The sequence below is a fragment of the Lathamus discolor genome, chromosome 24 (assembly GCF_037157495.1).
Source record: "Lathamus discolor isolate bLatDis1 chromosome 24, bLatDis1.hap1, whole genome shotgun sequence".
Taxonomy (NCBI): Eukaryota; Metazoa; Chordata; class Aves; order Psittaciformes; family Psittacidae; genus Lathamus; species Lathamus discolor.
The window spans coordinates 188420-210568 of NC_088907.1; the positions used below are offsets into that span (position 1 = coordinate 188420).

Genomic DNA, 22149 nt, shown 5'->3' on the forward strand with positions numbered 1-22149 from the left:
CTCTGCTATCCCAATGAATGAGACAGGCTAGTGAAAGGCACAGACCAAAGAGCGAACTGAGATCAAATAAGAGGTGCTTGCAAATGATAAGTCTGTGCACTGCTGATACCTTGAAATCAAGTGATGATAGCCTTTTAAGTAATGTAAGGGAAAAAAACACTTGCATTATGAAGAGGTGGCTGCTAATGCCATGAGGCCTGGAACAGGCACTGGCACAGTGATACTGGGATGCCCTACCCATCTATCTGTGTGTACCCTTAATGGAGAGAGAAACCACCTACCCTGTGCTCATCCAAGACCCATGGACTGCAGTCATTAGTTCAGTCCTTGCTTCAGGGTCAGATGAGAGGGTTTTGTTCCTTATCCTGCTCCAGCTGCTCTGAGCAAAAACAGAGCTTCTGGTAGGCACCCCCATACACTGTCCTCACAGCATTTCCATACCTTAGCATTCTTTTCCCTTTTCTTAGCCTTCCTTTTTCCCACCATCTTTGTATCAACCTTTCTCCTCCCAATTTCCCCCCATGTAAACAACTCAAACCATAACTTTTTTTCCCACCTGCTCCTAGTTTTGCTTCATCCATTCCCAAATATGTGATTTCTGATCCTCTTACCTAAGCAATTTTGCCATTATATGGTATTACTGATGGTTACCTGGGTGTTGTTTGCCTTACAATATTCTATTCCCCCAAAGGTTCACAATACTCCCCTCCAATTATCTGTGGAGTCTGATGTTTTCTCAAACACCTCCCGCTTAACCACCTGTGAGATTCAGCCACCCCTCACAACTATAACTTTTGCTGGCTTCCCACGCAGCTACTTGTTATGTTCAGAAGTTTCTGGTGTCTTGTTCAGCAGATTTCCACCTCCTGCTCAACCACTTACCCTGAGCCAGGGCCTCCTCAGCAGCCATAACAATATGCCCACAGCAACTTATGTGAGCTGTTCTGGTCTAGTCCATTTCCCACTGCTTGAAGAAGGCTCAAAGTTCGGATGAGCTGTGATGGTGGCTGGCTGAAATCCTGAAGAACTTTTCTTCCATTCAACTCTCAGGTTAAGCATGTATCCTTGCAAGCTGGCTGATAATGGGAAAGCCATCTCATCGCCTCCTTAGTTTACAGAAGTAATTGTAAGACATATTTTGATATCAGTGATCTCGTTAGTCGTTGACTTGTCTGGTGGTTGGTTGTGATGGGTTTGTAACCTTCAGTTCTCTGGAGAGATGGACCATTTGTTTCCTTGTGGTTGATGTTTTGAATTTCTTCTATTCTCTGCAGGCATACATAGACCGCAATGTCTTCCACAAATTTATGATGAGCCTTTGTAACTTCACAAACCATCCTATCTGGCTGCACAGCAAACAAAACAACATGCAGTTGTGAAATACACTTGGTTTAGTTCTATCCCTAATGTACAGCAATAACTAAAAAAGGCAAAACACATGTATTTATGATTGATATCATAGCAGTTACCAGAAGACGGTATATTTTTCTGAATTTATAAAACCCCAAACACTGCCCACTCATTGCTTCTGCTTGCACAGTCCTCCTGTGAATTATAGTTAAACAACACCTCTCACTCAGGCTGATATCCATGGTGAATGCCTTTCAGTAACACGTTCTTGAAACAAACTTTTCCTTAACAATCTAGAAAACAGAGGTAGCCAAGTGAACAGTACATTCTGATTAACAGCGAGAAAAAGCCAACACAGAGAAATCAAACTTATGAGGTGACAAAAGCTATGCTTAATTGTGAAAGAGATTCTCTCAGATCTTTGGTATGGCCTCCTGCTGCTGTGCAGCAGGTAAATGGCATGGACATCCACTCTGATTTCCATTTCCTAATTTAGCTCTGTTTCTGATATATTGTCATAATTTTCTTTCTTCCTCAGTAGTTTTACTTTTTAAGGAAGGACACCTAAACAAGCATTGCTGCATCCCTTACTCTCAGGCTTTTCTATTTCTAGCTTTGCTCACTGCACTCCTTTGTGCCTTAGATAAATATTCCAGCCTCTCTTGTGTCCTAGTTAGACGTAATAAAAGCACCAAGTAAAGATATCTTCAAATCTGGCACTAAGATGACTCATTCAAGAAGCGTTGTATCGCTAAGTCAAATCATGCAATCTGGTGTTGTGTTAAAGGGGCTCATGATAATCGTGTGAGGAAAAATCCACCATCTATGCTAAAATTGTCTAACCCAAAGACACATTTTTACACACACACAAAAAAAGTGTCAGCTGTCTGTCGCATCTGCCTCTCAGTGCACTCTACAAATGACACGAGACACGAAACTCCTTCCCTTTCATTGCTGGTAGAACACTCCACACCCAACCCTCCCAGAGGGCTCATCGACTCTATGGCTTGACTTAATTCCAAGTTTTCTTTTTCCCAGATTTTCTTGATGTATTGACATACAGTTCCTTGTCGGCAGTCAGACAAATCTACACTTTGAAACTCTGCATCCTTCTTAGTCTTCCAAGTACGTAGGAAAAGTGGCATAACAGAACTAGAGTGTTCCCCATGCTCACTGAACACAGGACAAGAATCACAGAATCATAGAATCACAGAATAGTTAGGGTTGGAAAGGACCTCAAGATCATCTAGTTGCAACCCCCCTGCCATGGGCAGGGACACCTCACACTTAAACCATCCCACCCAAGGCTTCATCCAGCCTGGCCTTGAACACTGCCAGGGATGGAGCACTCACAACCTCCCTGGGCAACCGATTCCAGTGTCTCACCACCCTAACAGGAAAGAGTTTCCTCCTTAGATCCAATCTAAACTTCCCCTGTTTAAGTTTGAACCCGTTACCCCTTGTCCTGTCACTACAGTCCCTGACAAAGAGACCCTCCCCAGCATCCCTATAGGCCCCCTTCAGGTACTGGAAGGCTGCTATGAGGTCTCCACGCAGCCTTCTCTTCTCCAGGCTGAACAGCCCCAACTTCCTCAGCCTATCTTCATACAGGAGGTACTCCAGTCCCCTGATCATCCTCGTGGCCCTCCTCTGGACTTGTTCCAGCAGTTCCATGTGCTTTTTATGTTGAGGACACCAACAGAAAAAGCAACAGTCTTATTTGCTTTGCAGCAAACGGTATTTAGAAGTCTGACAGGTTCATGGCAGAAGATTAAAATCAGACATCTTATTTCCATTTACCTTAATATAGTGGACGGAATGCTGTGGTAAGACAGAGGTTGATCACTTGTGGTATCACGCATCCCTACATTAACAGACAGAGGAAGAGACAAACAATTCAGCATTTTAACAGCTTCACCTATTTGATTTTGTCTGCTGAGGCAAATCTACCAACAGCCCTTAGTTTAACAATTAAGGTGAGATGTAGCAGTAAATACAGCCAAACTTTGGAATAATTTGCCAAAGATATTAGCAGAAAATATATCTTAAAACCTCTTTAAGAACCAGGTTAGGTGAATATCAGGTTAGGTGAATAACCAGGTTAGGTCAGGAGTCTTTGATCCCAATATAAGACACGCAAGGGAAGACAAGGTTTGTCTTTCCAGTAAACTCACAGTCCCCCTTTCCCCTTCTACTTCCTGTGACCTTCTGAACAAATTATTTCATCTTGAAAAACTATCATATAATATCTGAGCTACCAAAGAGGTCTACAACAAGCAATGAACAGAAGAAACAAACCAATACGTTCCGAATGTTTAATTAAGGGCTAAGACTCTTTCTCTAACTCTGGTATTTTTTCTTTAGACCATCTTCAAGACATGAGGACCTCTGTTTTACCTTTTGAATGTAAGGGGTACCTTGAGGGTACTCCTCGATGAAGAAAGTCCAATATTAAGAAGTGAACATGAATATTCAATCCAGGTTTTCCATTCTTATACATTGTTCCTGACCAAAACAAAATAAAGGAGGACTTGTTTGAAAAATCATGGCAGTCAAGTGAAGTTCCTGACAACTGCAAAAAGGGTAATATAACTCCCATTTTCAAGAATGGGAAAATAGATGACCCAGGGCATTACAGACCAGTCAGTCTCCCCTCTGTGCCTGGCAAAATATTGGAGCAGATTCTCCTGGAAAGCACGCTAAGGCACATGAAAAACAACAGGGTGCTTGATGACAAGCCAGCATAGCTTCACTAAGCAAGAGTACTTACTCCACAGTAAGAGTACACCCTCAGCCACAGCAAGAACGGCTTTGAGCATTTGCAAGTGAGCACAAAGATGAATACTGGAACCTTCAACTGAGTAATCTGTGAACAAGCAAACACCCCAACAGCAAGAAAACCTCGTTAGAAGTAGCTGCTAGAGTCAACAGAAACACAAGCTCCATACCCACTCCAGTTAAGCACAAAAGCCTGAAGCAAAAAGCAGACAACAGTTGAATCACGACAGCTGAGAGATGGGGATCTTGGGAATCCATTACCCCTCAGGACTGCCAGAGGAAGTGTCCTGATCAAGAGCAAATCTCATGGCATGTATTTTCAGGAAGTGGCCCTGAAATGGGGAAGGCCCCGGAGAAGCTCTCTCAGAAGTGAGACTTTTATTCCTGGAACAGAAACCTTTGTGACTATGCCATAACCAGATGAAAGGAAGTCTCCATCCACACGTATCTCCCCACGCGGCAGAGTAACAGAAGGTCCCTCACGTTATGCTGAGGCAGCAGGTACTAGCTGCCAGCCAAAGGAAGGATGCTATTCAAGCAGACCTGCAGCTCAGCCTCCACAGGGCGAATCTTGCACTGTCTTTCCTTTGAAAAGTCAATGCGGAGGGATTTGGACATATATAACAGCATCTGAAAACCCAAATGCATGCAGACACGTAATAAGGGAAGACTTCTGCTGCTATCCAGCCACCTCAGTCTGCGAGGGTACTGCACATCTGTGAAATACAAGTGGCTAAATGATCCTACCAACATCCCATTTTCCTGTAGTTCAACATCAGCCAGAATCCTCATGGATAAAACAACTCCTAGATCACAACTCTAAAAATACATCTGCAGGGCTCCAGAGGGCTTGAAGGTTGCTTTCCTGAGCTATAACATCCCTGTTGTGCTGGAGGGAAAGCTTTACAGCAGCTCATTAAACCACAACTCCATCTGCTGCACAGTTCTGCCAACGTTTGTTTGATTTGGGAAACTTCCTTCAATTCACCATAAAGATTGATTCCCAAAGGAAACAAAAGAAAACTAACAATGTGCCTGTCTCCAGCCAAAAGTCACCCCCTTAGAGTTGAAAATTGGGCCATACAGTCACACTTTTACTCCTTTCTTCTGTGCTACAGTAACCAGAACTAAAATTCAGGTAAATGTGATTTAAGCAGCAAACCAAAGCCCCACTTGCCAAAATCACAGGCCAGAAAGTCTGAAGTAATTAGGGGGACACAGCCCAGTTCCATGCACACAACCACACCAGCTGCTTTGCCAGCAAAGCCTTGTGCTTCACACCTAGGCTTCTCCTGCATGTTTGTTCACAGCAGATGATACATAACACTTCTCTTCCTTTAAAACCTACCAACCCATCCTTGTTTGGGCACTGCTAATGGGTCACTGGGACCAGCCCAGCTGAGCTGGGTCAGACTGACCCCTACACAGGGAGCACAGATCCAGCCCCAGGCTGCCACCAGACACTGGCAAAGGCTCTGCCAGTGGCAAAGAGGAACATCATTTCCTTGTGCAACAGCTTCACTGCATTATTACAAGAAAATGTTTTTCACAATTACATTGAAAAAAACCCAGATGGTTTGGAACACATGTTAGTACTCCATGCAACACAGAAACAGTTCAATGCCGTGTTATAGCATCCACCTCCTTCTGCAGAGCTGAGAGAATGCTACTTCTATTCTCTTAGTGCCACTCTCTTCTGTTGAGAAAGCTTTTTGGAAAGATTGCATCTCATCTGTACATCCACAGCACCTACCAAAATCCAATTCCCATCTCATGCCAAGCCTCTGCAACCCAACAGCAAGAGAGGGATGTCAGAAGAGCACCTCTGACACATGAACAAGGACAGGGGAATACTGTGCCTGCTTTGGCAACGCAAGTATCAGCAAAGGAAGCAAAATTGTGGCTCACCTTGTAACAGGAAAGAAACAGCAGCTCCCACTGTCCAAAGCTGCTCTTCACACAGAGCAGGGGGACACTGAACAAGGTGAGGATGTGTTGGCACTTGAGAGCCACCTACAAACTGCACTGACCACTGCAAGCAAGAACCTGGAGAGCTGCTGCAGCTGCAGGCCCAGCCTGTGCGGCTTGTCCCACAGAACACGAGTGCAGCCAAACACAAGGTCCAGCCTGGGCTTACTTTTAAAGTAACTTTTCCTTTTTCCACCCTTATTTATCAGGGATTCCCAAGTCCTACCCAGATAAGACAAGTCTCAAGAGCTCTTGTAATATTATTTATGAATTATAATCCTTTTCAATAGACAAGATTTAGAGAAGAAAGATTTGAAGGAAAGGGTGAAGTGTCCCTGTGACAAATCCAGATTTTAATGCTTGAACTAGTTGCCAAGCAGTTAAAGGTATTTATCAAAGCTTGTTTTAAAATGTAGGCTCACACTGAATTCTGAGCCACAGCAGCAGAGATCAAAGCCCAGCACAGCCAAATGAGCTCTTGCAGATGAAAGCAGTGTTCCTATAGGAATCTTTCACACATTAAAAGTTCCAGGAAGTTTTTGGAGAGCTCTAAACCTCTATATCAGTTTTAGTTGATTTTAAATCTGACGGTTAAGTACCCCAGCCTCATGCAGGTAGCTTAAAATACAGCTAACAATTCTTGGAGACTCCAAGAAGTTTCTGCCTGCAACTCAAAGTTGCAGACAACCCTTTTTCTGTAAGCCTTATACCTTAAGCACCTTATATCTTAACACTCACTGCCTCATTTCAAATAGAACTTCACCAGAAGTTTCGTCATCCAGTGTCAGCAAGGTTTGATCTTCCACAGCCCTCACATGCTCACAAAGGGGGTGATGGACACTCCCAGTGCTGGTGAACAGTTCCCCATTCAATGGCTTTTCAGGCAAGAGAGCCAAAGGGGATCAGGAAACATCCCCCGTGGCAAATGCACACAAAAGGAAACAAACCTCTTGACCATATATTGTTTCCTGTAAACCCCATCTCATTCTTGCTCTCTGTCCTGGGTTTACCAGGAGTCGTTTTGCTCCTTCTTAGTAACTGGTGCAAGCTCTGTGTTTTGACTTCCAGCCTGGGCAGAGAGCTGATAACACCGATTGTTTTTAGTTGTTGCTAAGTAATGTTTATTCTGGCCAAGGACTCTGCGAGTCTCATGCTCTGCTGGGGACGAGGGGGGCCGGGGGAAGGCGGAGGCAGGGCACCTGACCCAGGCTGGCCGGGGAGGTGTTCCATACCACAGCACGTCATGCCCGGAGAGGTAACTGGGAGTTACCCGGAAGGGCACGCTCTCTCTCTTCGGGGGGGTCGAACTCGTTCGGCGGTGGTATCGTATTCTCTTGTTATTTTCTCTTATCAATATTATCATTGGCGGTAGCAGCAGTGATTTGTGTTATACCTTAGTTACTGGGCTGTTCTTATCTCAACCTGTGGGAGTTACATTCTCCTGATTCTCCTCCCCATCCCTCCGGGAATGGGGAGGGTCGGGGGGGGGGGGGGGGGGGTGAGTGGACGACCTGTGTGGATTGGTTTAAACCACGACACTCTCTCTCACACACAGACACACAACCCCCACCCCCCCCACCCCCCCTTTTTTATTTACATTGCAAATGTGACTCTCAGCATCACTAAACTTCTTGTTTGGGAAACCAAGAACATTAATCTCAAAACTGTGTCAAGAGAACATGCCCATTTAATTGCTTCCCAGCCCATCAACAGAAAATTAGGGTATTATCATCACTATTACTCCTGCCTGCAGTTTAGAAATACAAAGGTTAATAAAGCCATTTCATTCCCTGGGAACAAGTCTAGATTGATCTGTCTTTCCAGTCCATCAGTCTCCCAGCTGTGGGAGACAATCCACCTGAAGAAACGGTATCCCTGTGATTAACAGCAGTCCTGCAGGCCACAGACACACCCATTAGATTTCATATTTGGTCTGATAAATACATTTCAGGGGAGTAACTTTGGAGGACAGGGAAAATGTGCCACAACTGTAGAAGTCCACTTAGTTACTAAATTCACTAAGAACCACCATTGCCTTCTCCTGGTGCATAAAAGCCATTTGGAGAATAGGTACTAGGCCTAGAAATAAGCAGCTGGAAGGGTGGTAAATGCAGAGAAAGCCCAGACCTTCACCCACCTACTTCTGCATCATCCATCTCTGCTTGGCACCACAGCCTTGGCTCACCAGGCATCCAACAGAAGCAGCTTCAGACCTCCCCAGGCCTCCTCCAGGCCGCAGTCCTATCACCCACTGGTGAACTTCCACCCCCAGCTATTCCCCTTCATGAAACCACAGGCATTATCTGCACTCACATCAAAGTCTGGGTCCAGCTCAGAAACCTGACCAGCATCATCTGCCACTATATCCCCTGCAGCAAGTTCCAAAAGTTGAATTAGTTGGCAAACAAAGGGCTGGCTTTTAGCAGCTCTGAAGCAGTCCCCACCACACAGTACGTGATTTGGTAAACCGAGGGTGGGATTTACTTTTGTATCAGCCACCATTTTATGTATTTGAATGATTTCCTGTTGCCACCCAACCTCCTGCCAATTTCTGTGCTCAGACTCAGTGTGCAAAAGGCACCAGCACCTTCAACTGTGCGCCTGCACCTTCAGGAGCTCTTTGAAACTCCACCTCTTTCCCAAGGGAGAGTAGCTCCCCGAGAGTAGTTCCTAAGTAGAATAGCTACGACTGACAGGAAAAGAGCTTCTGGCATTCACCTTGAACTATTGAAGTCATCTGCCTCACCCAAACGACTGCAAGAACCCAGCATCTGTCTCAAGCCCTTTGATGATACTTCATGAAGTGCAGTGAAGCACAGGGAAAAAAGCAGGAGAACAGAACTCAGCCTTGACTACCATCAGGTCAGGCAACAGGAGATGAATGCAAAATTAAATTAAGATCACCTGCAGAGATGTGAGGAAACGTTTATTACATAAAACTCCACAGCTTCACTCTGCCAGCCCATAAAAAGCAGGACAACAAGGAATTCTGACCATCTGTGACTGTACATCTGTCTTATCCACGAGTGATTTTCACTAGAGGCACTACTTGCCTGCAGAAGAGATCAGAGCTGGACCCTAAACTGCTGCAAACTAACCATATTGCACAGGCAGAACCTGCTATTCCATCTCCTATTTGCAGAGGAGTTAACAAACACCACTGACATCCACAGAATCTCTGCTCAAAACTGTTTAGGAACATATCAAACCCAAGTAACTTGGTGTATGAAGAAGCACCTGATACAACCCTGAAGTGCACCGGTTCTCTTGAAACTTGTTAGCTTGTGTGTGGATAGTTCAGCTACAAAAACCCAAAGCATTGCCTGTGCTGGGAGGGATTACTGCAAGACAACAGATGGTGTCAGACTCATTTTACATAGTTCAGCATTCTGCAGGAGGAAAAACGGCTGAAGGGACAGGGCAGCTCATGTGGAAAAGTTCTTGTTGCACAAACTCATGCCACTAAAGTGAGGACGTGACTTAAACTGAGATTTAAACAACTAAATCTCCTTGCCTGCGAGCACGAGAGCCTGATCATGATAAATTACTTTCATAAATGCAGATCATCCTGCTCTTTCATGTCAAGTCTTCATTTATTTTAATTATAGTAAATAACTGCACCTATGGGGCCATTTTACAGTTCAAGTGTTTGCATAAACCTGGTGCAGGTCAACACGCACATTCCCTGGGAGATTCGACGCCCAGACACGGTCATTCCTCCTCCAGCTAATGAAGGACGGCCGGCAGCTTGGGCTCCTTGGGATATACCTACAGACCTAACTCCTGTCATTGCCCCACTCAAGAGAACTGAGGACTTACATGAAGTCACCGCTGGAAGCCCTTTCACCTCTACTTACTCTGGTTACAAAAGTATGAAACTAGAAATGTAGATTACAGCTAGGCTCATCAGCCATGCAGAACAGGAATAGAGGAGCCAGGAATGAGAAATACATCCTTTAAAGCTTCAAAACTAACCCAAAGTTCTAGACATGACTAGAGCAGTGGCATCAGTGACACAGAAAGGACGATCCATGGCTTTAGGGCCTCCTGTCTCACCAGCTGATCACAGGGCATATACAAAAGGGCCAGGACACTTCCATGCACAAGAGTGTACTTCCGGTCCCTCAACACCTGCACTCCCAGGATTTCACCATTTGCAGAAGCAAGAGGGCAGCATCCAGCTGCACACGAGTGTCTTTGCGTGGCAGCACTTGTCACTGACCGCTGGTGACGAGTACACACAGGCAGGAGAGGAGAAAGGACTACAGCGCAGCCACACAGGGAGAGATTGAGCCCTTCTCCCTCCAATCGGTTCATCTTCTTGTGCAAGCTGCAGTGCACCAGGTCCATACAAGCTCAGGCGCAGGAGCTCTCACACAGCAGGCTGCCCTGCCCCACATCACTGAGGCAACTCTCCTCACAGAGCTTGTTACAAGCAGTGGGGAGGATTTTACCTCCTTTCCCCTCCCTAAGGTCAGGAACAGAGATCCCGTGCTCTCCTCCAGAGCACGCAGCCTCCTGTGATCTAAGGCCTGGACTTCGCAGAAAAAGCTGTGAGAAGTCCACAGTGTAGAGCCATGCAAGACAAGGAAGGTGCAGTTACAGACAGAGGTAGGTTTGTTGAGGAAGGGGTGGAGAGCAGCTCAAGGATGCACAGGGAAAGACCCACCACAGAAAGATTGCTAAGGGGGAAATAGTCAGCAGCTGGCAACAGTCATCCCAGGTCCCTCCTGGTCACACCCTTCCCTTCCCAACTGCCAGCTGCTCAGCCAGCAAAAAGTGCTGGGAACACAGGAAGGTTTAGCCTAGTACCGATGCGTATTCTCACTCCTTCCTCTGTGCTAACCAGATAAAGGAGTCTGATGTATTCTGCTGGCAGACTGCACACAGAAAATGAAACATGAACAGACCCACACAGGAAGGGAGACAGCAACACCCTGGCATAAAGCAGCATTATGGTTGTCTGCCAGGCTCAGCACAGGTCACATCAAGCTCCCACAGGCAGATTTGTGTTTAGACACTGGACTGTGAATCACAGCAACAGAGATGGATATTCAGATCTGAACAGTGGAAGTCATTTTCCCTCTGACTCACAATAAAAGGTTACCACTGCAGTATTTGCTCAGTGAACACGTCCCAGTTAGCCAGGAAGTATATCCAACACACCTCCAAGTTTAATCTTGTCTGGGGACAGGTTCTCCAACAGCTCCTACTTTACTCTCCCTTTAACTAAATCCAACCAATTCAAATCCAGCAAGCGTATTTTAATCAATTCAACTGACAAAGACCCAATAGTTCCACACTCGCTGTAACAGCGGTACCTTTGCTCCCTTCATGTGCCTCATGATATTGCCAGGATCTTCAACATCAAGGACAGAACTTGCCCCTCCAGCTTCCTCAGCATCAGCCTCCTCCTCACTACTGCTTTCAAACAACTCTTCTGCCTGTGTAAGAGATCGGACAAAAATCCAAATGAGAAATGTATTTTAATGTTAAACATTAGATCTTCATCTATGCTAAACAGTGAAATCAGCTCTCACACTCGGAAAAGATAGTGAAAAACAAGGAACAGTCTACCAATAACCTGTATAATGTGTACAAGATGAATAGACACCAAAGAAAGCCCCAGGTTTAAATGCAAGAGTTCAGTAGCAACAGACTGCCTGAAGCTCAGCCCAGCTTTCTTGCCTCCAGATTATTCCCTTTACCTCATGCGCCCATCTGATCCCATGACAGGCAATTGGAGAAGTCAGACTCCCACTGTGTACTGTGATCATCCGGAAGGATAAAGCCCTTCAACTCCCCCAAGTGCCCCTTGGCGTCTGATGAACAGGGAGTAAAAGACCTGCTTTCCAAGTGAAACTCTTCACACAGCAGAAACATCGTCTCCCTTTTTGTATGCAGGCAACGTACAACAGAAGAGCACTGGTGGAACAGCAATGCTTATTCCTCTTGTTCCTGCAGCAAGCAGCACCCTCAAACCCACTCAGACAGAAGAGACCTTGTTTTCCTACAAAATTCAACATGGCCATCATAGTCATTTCCAACTCGAAGCAAACGCCTTGCCGGCAGGATTCAAGTGCCACAGCACCTCTGGGTCTTGCATTATAGAGCAAGAAAGAGGATTTCTTATTTAAGCCTGCAATCAACAAACACTCCAGAAGACACACAGATGATTACAGACACACATTCAGAGCAAATACAGGACTTGCTCAGATAACACTCCCCCAGCTGCCTTTGGAAAAACCTTGGGATTCAGGCAAAGCACCTAAATTTCCCCAAGCTGAAATGGAAGTGGGTTAACTGCTCACAGAGAACTAAACGTAAACTTGGCCATGAGACAAAGCAAATGCTCTGAAAAGAGCCCAGGCTGGCTCCCTGCAGCACGCATCACAACATATACCCCCCCCCAACTCAAGAGGAAGACTCCCTCATCATACATGCCATACATGCCATCTAGCCTAGGTCCATCAGCCATCATTAATTCTTCGGTCCTTCTTGGGTGGCTTATTCTAATTGCTATCTGCCATGGGATCTCATCCCTCTTCCCCCTCTGCTCCAGAAAAAAGAGGTATCAAGCTCCCAAGGAAACCCTCTGGACTGTAGGAGAAAGGAGGGAAGTGAAACAGTGCTACAAGGGGTACTAAACCAGAAATAAGGTCCCACTGATTTGGGCTTTACCTCGGTATTCTCATATTCTGATGCCCCCTGTTCATGATCTGAACTCTCCCTGCTCTGCTTCCCTGGAGATTTGCACTTCCCTTTCTTGCACTTCCCAATGCAGGGCTTCTTCTCCCCTCTGCAGAGGGCCTGAAGCCGACTGAGGAACTTGGCTTTCCAAGCTTCAAAGTCAGTCTCAATGGTGCCATGCTTGCTCTGGGCCACGTTACAGTCCCCCTCAGCACGAGTCATGATCTGGCTGGCGCTGAGCATCCACAGCCACCTGCCAGTATTTCTTTCAACCTGGGATAAGATCAAAGTTAGAGGGAAATTAAATGAAGGCCAAGTTAAACAAAGCAGGCAACTAAGAAAGCAAGGACCAAGCCTGGAAAGAGGGCTGCACAGGACTGCAGGACTGGCACTTCTGGACTCTCCCTCACCTGCCGGCTCAGAGCACACACAGTCTGAACACCACCACACCTGGATTAGACATTACAAAAATAATGCTTCCCTGTGAGGGTGCCGAGGCGCTGGCACAGGGTGCCCAGAGAAGCTGTGGCTGCCCCATCCCTGGCAGTGTTCAAGGCCAGGTTGGACACAGGGGCTTGGACCAACCTGCTCCAGTGGAAGGTGTCCCTGCCCATGGCTGTGGGTTGGAACTGGATGAGCTTTAAGGTCACTTCGAAACCAAAGCATTCTATGATTGAAAACACCTCTGCTATCAAAACCCATGTGGTAGGAAGTGAGCTCTGGAAACAAGCTCCGTTATGCTATGCTTGGTCAAAATGGCCACATACCTAACACATTTCCTGTGGCTCCAGTTACACAAACATAACAACCACGTGACAAGTCGTGCCATTTTTCTGACCAAGATGAAACTCACTACAAGGCTCAGATACTGCTGCATGCCCACTTCTATGGGCAACCTGTGCCAGCGGCTCACCAAAATCACAGGGAAGATTTTTTTCCCTATTGGCCATTCTCAGCCTCCCGTCCATCAGGTTAAAGCCATTCCCCCTTGTCCGATCCCTGCAGCCCGTTATGCAAAGCCCCTCTCCAGGTTTCTCATCAGACCCTTTAGGCACTGGGAGCTGCTCTAATGTCTCTGCAGAGCCTTCTCTTCTCCAGCCTGAACCAGAGCAGCTCTCCCAGCCTGACTCCAGAGCAGAGCTGCTCCAGCCCAGGCAGCATCTTTGTGGCTTGATCCAACAGCTCCACATCCCACATGTTGTTGCACCAGAGCTGGATGCAACAGAGGGAGGGTCTCACCAAAACAGAGTAGATGAGGGGAACCACCTCCCTCAACCTGCCGGCCACACTCTTTTCGGTGCAGCCCAGAATGCCATTAGCTTTCTGGGCCAATTCTCACACAAACTACCAGTAACGGGCAGGTATGTAGCATTTATGACAGCTCAGCCTTTCAGAGGAGCAGAAGTCAAAGAATGGTGCACAGGAGATACTTACTGTGTTGTAATGATCAACATACACAGAGTTTCCCAAGCCAAGCACAGCATATCTCGGGCCCTTCAGATAGGCTTTCCCTAAGCGAAAGTCATTTGCAGCCTCTTCTAACCACCTCCAGAACCAGGCTGCACTCTCAGTTGGCTGCTCATCTGTGTAGGTAGCCACCAAGAACACACAGATGTTCCGGCTGGTTGTCTAAGAACAGAAACAGAACACAAGAGAAAAGATCAAGGGGCTGACTGGCACGGGTGATACAGTTGTGGGGGTCTATTACAGACCTCCTGATCAGGACGAAGGAGTTGATGAGGCTTTCTACAGGCAACTGGAAGTAGCCTCGCGACTACATGCCTTAGTCGTCGTGGGGGACTTTAATTACCCCGATATTTGCTGGAAGACTCACACAGCCAGTCATTCACAGTCTAGGAGGTTCCTCGAGTGCATTGATGATAATTTCTTAATGCAAATGGTGGACGTACCAACTAGGGGAGCAGCGCTGCTAGATTTAGTACTCGCCAACAAGGAGGGTTTGGTCGAAGTGGTGACGGTCAATGGCAGCCTTGGCTGCAGTGACCATGAGATGGTGGAGTTTAGGATCCTGTGTGGGAGGAATAGAATACCTAGCAAAGCCACAGTTCTGGATTTCCGAAGGGCCAACTTTGGCCTCTTCAGTCAACTGCTAAGGGAAGTCTCATGGGAAAGTGTACTAGGCGGTAAAGGGGCTCAAGATAGTTGGTTAGCATTCAAGGACCGCTTCTTCCAAGCTCAGGATCGGAGCGTCCCAATGAGTAGGAAGTCAAGTAAGGGATCTAGGAGACCGGCGTGGTTAAACAAGGAGCTGCTGGGCAAACTCAAGTGGAAAAGGAGAATCTATGGATTATGGAAGGAGGGGCTGGCCGCTTGGGAGGAATATAGGACAGTTGTTAGAGGATGTAGGGAGGCAATTAGGACAGCTAAGGCCTCCTTGGAACTCAATCTTGCTAGTCGGGTTAAAGACAATAGAAAGGGCTTCTTCAAATACATAGCAAATAAAACTAACACAAGAGGCAATATAGGCCCACTGCTGAACGAAGTGGGTACCCTGGAGACAGAGGATATAAAGAAGGCAGAGGTGCTGAATGCCTTCTTTGCCTCTGTCTTTACTCCTGCAGACTCTCCCCGAGGGCCCCGGATTTCTATAGCCCCAGAAGGAGTCAGGACAAAGGAGGAGTTTGCTTTGGTAGATGAGGATTGGGTTAGGGATCAGCTATGCAATCTGGATATCTGTAAATCGATGGGTCCGGATGGAATGCACCCACGGGTGCTGAGGGAGCTGGCGGAGGTCATTGCTAGGCCACTTTCCATCATCTTTGGTAAGTCGTGGGAAACGGGCGAGGTGCCTGAGGATTGGCGGATGGCAAAGGTCACACCAATCTATAAGAAGGGCAAGAAGGAGGACCCGGGTAATTATAGACCGGTCAGCCTTACCTTCATCCCTGGAAAGGTGATGGAACAACTTATTCTTGACTCCATCACTAGGCATATCAAGGATGAGGGGGTCATTAAGAACAGCCAACATGGTTTTATGAGGGGGAAGTCATGTATGACCAACCTTATAGCCTTCTATGAGGAAGTGACTAGGTGGAGGGATGATGGTAGAGCGGTAGATGTAGTTTTTCTTGATTTCAGTAAGGCATTTGATACTGTCTCCCACAGCATCCTCATAGATAAGCTAAGGAAGTGTGGGCTTGACGATCAAGTAGTGAGGTGGATCGAGAACTGGTTGAAAGGAAGAAGGCAGAGAGTTGTGGTCAATGGCGCAGAATCTAGCTGGAGGTCTGTGACTAGTGGAGTTCCTCAGGGGTCGGTGCTGGGACCGGTGCTGTTTAATATTTTCATCAATGACCTGGATGAGGGAACTGAGTGCACCCTCAGCAAGTTTGCTGATGACACAAAACTGGGAGGAGTGGCTGACACACCAGAGGACTGTGCTGCCATTCAGCGAGACCTGGACAGGCTGGAGAGTTGGGCGGGGAGAAACTTGATGAAATTTAACAAGGGCAAGTGTAGAGTCTTGCATCTGGGGAAGAACAACCCCATGTACCAGTACAGGTTGGGGGTTGACCTGCTGGAAAGTAGTGAACGGGAAAGGGACCTGGGGGTCCTGGTGGATAGGAGGATGACCATGAGCCAGCAATGTGCTCTTGTGGCCAAGAAGGCAAATGGCATCTTAGGGTGCATTAGAAAGGGTGTGGTTAGTAGGTCAAGAGAGGTTCTCCTCCCCCTCTACTCAGCCTTGGTGAGGCCGCATCTGGAATATTGTGTCCAGTTCTGGGCCCCTCAATTCAAGAAGGACAGGGAATTGCTTGAAGGAGTCCAGCGCAGAGCCACAAAGATGATTAAGGGAGTGGAACATCTCCCTTATGAGGAGAGGCTGAGGGAGCTGGGTCTCTTTAGCTTGGAGAAGAGGAGACTGAGGGGTGACCTCATCAATGTTTACAAATATGTAAAGGGTGGGTGTCAGGATGATGGAGCTAGGCTTTTTTCAGTGATATCCAGTGATAGGACAAGGGGCAATGGGTGTAAACTGGAGCATAGGAAGTTCCACGTTAACATCAGGAAGAACTTCTTTACTGTAAGAGTGACAGAGCACTGGAACAGGTTGCCCAGGGGGGTTGTGGAGTCTCCTACACTGGAGATATTCAAGGCCCGCCTGGACAAGTTCCTGTGTGATGTACTGTAGGTTACCCTGCTCTTGCGGGGGGGTTGGACTAGATGATCTTTTTAGGTCCCTTCCAACCCTTGGGATTCTGTGATTCTGTGATTCTGTGATCACTCCGTTTTTCTGAGCACTTTAGGAAGAGAGCTGGAACATGCGGGCACCCGAAAGAAGTCAAAAGATGAGATTTTTCCTGACTGGTTGAATAGTTTTTGGTGCAGGAAGCTGCAGGTGATAATCCCAACAGTGGTGGATGGCCATCCTCCCTGCAAAGCCATCTTAAATTAACCAAAAGAAAACAAGCTCTCTTTCCCCTGCTTAATGGAGTGGTAAAACAGAACGGGACACCTACCTTAACCACCCCAATCAACAGCTTCCAAAACATGCTCTTGCAACCATAACGCCCCCCATACATTGAAAAAGCAATTATCAATACTGACAGAAGAAAAAGCCACCAAGGATTCCCCAGCTCAAATACTGCTCACAAGAAGTTTCTAAGTCTAAAAGCTGCAGAAGAATCACCATCTACTTACTCCAGGTTTGAACCCTTCCCAGGCGGACACTGTCACAGACAGAACAGGGGCCCTGGTGCAGACACTGTCCACTACTCACAGCTGAGTTACAGAACTGGCTTGTACAAAGCCATGCTCAGCATAACACGTCCTACACGAGCCTTTCCTCACTACTTTCAGCATTTAGCTATTTGTTGCCAGGGACTAATGGACTGCACTTGCTTCCATGAAAGGAAAGCAAATTTCAACACACAGCTTTGGGGATTTCCAGGAGAACTGGAGAGAAATACAAGACAACAGCCTTCACAACCCCAGGGAAAGCTTGCATTTATTATTGCCATTTACAACATACCTACCTCCCCTAACAAACAATCGTCTGGATCATAGTCTCCCATGCTAATGACTTCCACTGGCACATTAAAGGAAATAACTGCTTCAGCAAGAGCTCTGGCAAATCTCTGAAAAAAGAAACAGAGACTGTGACCAAGTGCTACAACCCAGGTGCCTCAAAGGTCAAACAGCCCTGCTGTGCCCAGAGACAAGACTTCTCCCAGCACAGCAAGAATATACTGGCTGGAAGAAGAGAATCACATGAATTTTATGATTAATGAGTTTATATTTACACACACAAACGAAATTTCTTTTTGAAGAAGCACCTGAAAGAGCACTTCTCTCTAAGGAGACCAGCTAGCAAATTAAGAGTATATTTGAGGCCAGGGTGGATGGGGCTTGGAGCAACTTGCTCTAGTGGAAGGTGTCCCTGCCTGTAGCAGGGGATTGGAACTGGATGAGCTTTCAGGTCCCTTTCAACACAAACCAGGCTGGGCTTCTATAATACTCTTAAAATAATAAAATAATAAATAATAAATAAAATAAATAAATAATAAATAAAAATAAAATAAATAAATAATAAATAAAAATAAATAAAATAAAATAATAAAATAATAAAGAATAAACTTTAAGCTTCCCCACATGCATACCCCACATGAAGGCAGTAGTAAAGCTCTTATTTTTATATACTTTTCACTTATCTTTCCTGTTGGGCAACAACTTCTTATGACCTAAGGAACTCTGATTTTTACACACTGTAGTGTTTCTAAGGCAAGCAACATACTCGAAGCTCAACATTTCAACTCAACATCACGCACATGGAAAAAAGCACCTTATACCTTTGCCGTGCCAGTCTGAGACCCATAGAAAACCTTTACCCCCGCAACATACACCTCCTTTCTCTGTGGGGTGGCACGCCCATTGACTAGCTTGTCTTCTATCCCTTTAGAAGAAGCAGGATTCCCAGTGGGTTTTTCACCCTGTGGAACAAGCACTGTGTCGCGTTCCATCCCTTTTCAAAGCGATGGCAACCCCATTTTTCCCAAAAGCATTGAAAATTCCAGTCCTCTGACCAGACTCTCAGCACCATGCAAATGGAACAAAGCATTTGAGTGTCTCTCACCCTACACAGACACACAAGTAGCTATCTCCGAACTAGCCCACGCTACAACACGCTCATCTCACACACTGCTGACATAACAAGCTCCAGCTGAAGCCAAGAACTTCCCAACTCATGCAGCAGAACTTCACTCACCTGAAGGAGAAGGATTTAAATTCCCGAGTGGCCTAATCCCACTCTGCTCCCCAAACCAGCACAACCTTATCATTAACATCACAGGCAAAGTAAGAACACCGTGCAGAAGCAGAGTGATTTGCCTGAAGTGACAGAGCAACCCAGGCTGACACACTCCCTCAGTAACAAATGGGAAGCGTTCAGCTGAGCTCTGCTGTAACAGCAGAGCAAAGAGGGCGTTCAGCTACCCACAGACATAAAACAACCCAGACTGAGGATTACAACCACCAGACACACTGAACTACAGCTGGCACGTGCAACAACCCAGGTGGGCCCACAGTGAAGTAGCACATTTCACTGCACCAGGGGCTGCCTTTCCCCAGCAACTGCTCACTTCCACACACGGATTTTTTTGACTCTTCTCAAAGCACTTACATGCTCTGTCACCTTCTTCTGGGGTTTGGAGGTGGAGAACTGAATGACAATCCAAATGCTGATCCCAAGAGCAACCGCAGAATAGACGTAAAGCCTGTGCAGCCGTAAGGACTCCAGGCAAGTAGAGAAGAAGCTCCACATGTCCATTGAGACATCTAAATCTAAAACAGATCACGCATTTAGCAAGAGTGGATTCTACCAGCACAAACTGAGAATGAACACAACAAACCCAGCCATCCCACACCTGCAGGCTCAGGCCAGCAGCCTGATGCCAGGCGCTGCAAAAAACAGCCTTTGTCTAAAAGCAAGGCACTACAAGGAGCCTTCACCTCCTCAGAGGTGCACCAGCTGAGCTCCACCTCTGCTTACACTGTCCTGGGGAATCTCTGGCTTCTCCTCAGAGAGCACCAGTTTTGCTACAGGCAAAGGCAGAAAACACTTGATCTGTGCAAGTGTCTGAAAGGAAACAGTCCCTGGGAAACATCCAGGGTATCATCCTGGCCTTAGTTTTGCACAGATCCAACGCCTGCAGGTCTCGAGCTACAAAGCTCCATGGCAAGGGGCAAATCACTTCCAAGTGCTCGCTGCTGAGCACAACCCTTGCTCGGACACCTGAGGTGCCACACTGCTTACGAGAGCTTTGACGCGCTTTCGAGGCCAGCCCAAAACCTCGATTCAGGCCGCAGCCCTGACGGGAAGCCCTTCCCCAGCAGCACTGAACCTCCCAAGGAGCAGAGCTGGGAGCGCTGCGGCTCCCCCAGCGAACCCCTCGAGGGGCGCTCCGGGCACCGGCAGCACCCCGGGAACCCCGCTCCCCCCCCGCGCAACCCCTGCAGCTCCCCACGGAACACCCCCCCCTCCCCCGTGCCTCACCGCCGATGGAGCTGTGCCCCCGGCCCTCACCCCTCTGCCTGCCCCACACCTGCCCCTCCGCACGCACCATTGCCTCCTGCCCCGAGCTCGCCCAGCACAGGGCACCACGGCAGATCCTCACGCAGACCTCTCGTCCCCTCGCCCCGACACCACCTCACGGCTGCTACCCCACACCCGGCCCTTCCCCACCAGAACACCCTCCCCGCTGCAGCTCCCTGCCACACACCCCCGAGCTCCGGCACGGCCAAGCCCGGCTCCGCCATTCCCGCTCCCTCCCGGCCCCCGCCCGGCCCCCGCACGGACACCCGCCCCCCTCCGCTCCGCTCCGCTCCGCTCCCGCGGCCCTCACCGCCGCACAGCTCCCGCCTGCGGCCGCCGCGCGCCCTCTCCCCGCGGATAGAGCCTGCGGAGCCACAGGGAGGCGGGGAAAGCGCAGGGACGGCCACAGAGGAACCACGGCAAAGCGGAGCCAGCCAATGACAGCACAGCGCTGGGCGGCCCCGGCCAATGGGCAAACGGCGCGGGGCGGGCCGGAGCGCAGCCGCCCGCCCGTGGGGCAGCCGCGGCCGCGTCCCGTCCTGCCCGCCCGCATGGGGTCCGCCCCCCGCATGGGGCCGTGGGGCGGGGGAAGCGCTTCGAGATCGCCGCTACCGCAGCAAAGCCCTGGGCAGGGGCAGGGGCAGGGGCAGGGGCAGCGCAGCGCAGCGCAGCGTGAGGGCCGGCCGGCGCTGGCAGGGCCGGGTGCGGCTCCGGTCTGTGGTGGGGGGATCCGGTGTGAAGACGTGGCTGTGGCGGGGGCAGCGCCGGGTGGGAGCGGTTGTGGAGCCGAGGAGCTGGCGAGGCCCGAGGTGCGGGGAGACGGTGGGAGGGGGGCCCGGAATGAGGGGGCCGGGCCCCGTCTCTGCTGCCGGCAAGAAACCGTGCTGGGAGGCAGCGCCCGGGATGGAACGGGGAGCATCAAGTTCTGCCTCCTGGCACAGCTGCACAGCCAGGGCTGGATGAATGGCTGTGCGTCTCTGCCCTTGTTGCAGTCTGCTTCTGTTAGCGGTGTTCTGCTGTTGCTCTGTTCTTGTTAGGCTGGTGTTGATCTGTTGGTGTTACTCTCTGCTTGTACCACAGTTGTCTCATTGGGTTTTTTACTACCGTTTTAGTATTGTTTTACTGTGAATGTGCAATCGTCCCTCGCTCACCTTCCCCCTTTTTATGTCCCCACTTCAAATAAACAGTCTGTGTTCACAGCTGCCTTCCCCGTGTTTCATTCCTGGGCCAGAGCGCAGTGCTGCTTCCCAGCACCCTCTACTTGTGGGTACTGGCTTCCCCCGTCCAAGCACAGCTGTGTGGTCGAACAACAGCTATTACTATTTATATTATTATTATGATTCATTATTATTTCACTGGGTTTTCTCCACTTTGGCTCTGCTTCGAGCAGTGGCAATTTCAGAGCACCTGTGGTGCTCCCCAAGCCCAAGGATGGCAGCAGCATCCTCCGGATAGCTGGGAGAGGGCAGGCAGGGAAGGTGGGGGCAAGGCGCAAGCAGGATGGGGCAGCCGCAGGCTGCACGTGCAAGAGCTCCTGCCCTTGCGTCACCGTTTCCTTTGAGTCACCTGCAGCTCCCCTGGCATCTGCTCCCAAAACGCTCCCTTGAGCAGCCGCCGAGGACCTGAGCCAGCCCCAGTGCTACAGCTGTGCCCACTGCATGGGAGCACTGGGCAGGGGAAGAGGGGAAACCAGAGGGCTGGAGATGGAGCCCTGCCTCCCATGTGCAGAGCATGAGCATTCCTTGCAAGGCCCCTTGGAAATGGCGGCACAGCAGCAGCACCCTCCTCTGTCCCCAGCTCTGAGCAGAAAG

The 22149-nt window shown here is 48.5% G+C and overlaps 1 protein-coding gene across 1 annotated transcript; it reads right to left on the bottom strand.

Moving 5' to 3' along the window:
- Nucleotides 1-405: 405 nt before the first annotated feature.
- Nucleotides 406-20730, bottom strand: LOC136004050 (S-adenosyl-L-methionine-dependent tRNA 4-demethylwyosine synthase TYW1-like). Its single transcript, XM_065660159.1, has 8 exons — nucleotides 20649-20730; nucleotides 19427-19587; nucleotides 18597-18737; nucleotides 17784-17885; nucleotides 14221-14415; nucleotides 12778-13059; nucleotides 11418-11540; nucleotides 406-1346 (listed from the first exon to the last, which is right to left on the bottom strand). The coding sequence occupies exons 2-8, from the start codon at nucleotides 19571-19573 to the stop codon at nucleotides 1113-1115; spliced, it is 1224 nt and encodes a 407-aa protein (XP_065516231.1). The 5' UTR covers nucleotides 19574-19587; nucleotides 20649-20730; the 3' UTR covers nucleotides 406-1112.
- Nucleotides 20731-22149: the final 1419 nt, after the last annotated feature.

What these genes read in the sequence shown, in the direction of transcription:
- LOC136004050 (XM_065660159.1), bottom strand. Translation starts at nt 19,573, where the DNA reads ATGGACATGTGGAGCTTCTTCTCTACTTGCCTGGAGTCCTTACGGCTG. An exon ending in CTCAGACTGGCACGGCAAAG is followed by an intron (nt 17,886 to 18,596) that starts GTATAAGGTGCT and finishes TTCTTTTTTCAG; the next exon opens with AGATTTGCCAGAGCTCTTGC. An exon ending in ATGTTGATCATTACAACACA is followed by an intron (nt 13,060 to 14,220) that starts GTAAGTATCTCC and finishes ATCTTATCCCAG; the next exon opens with GTTGAAAGAAATACTGGCAG.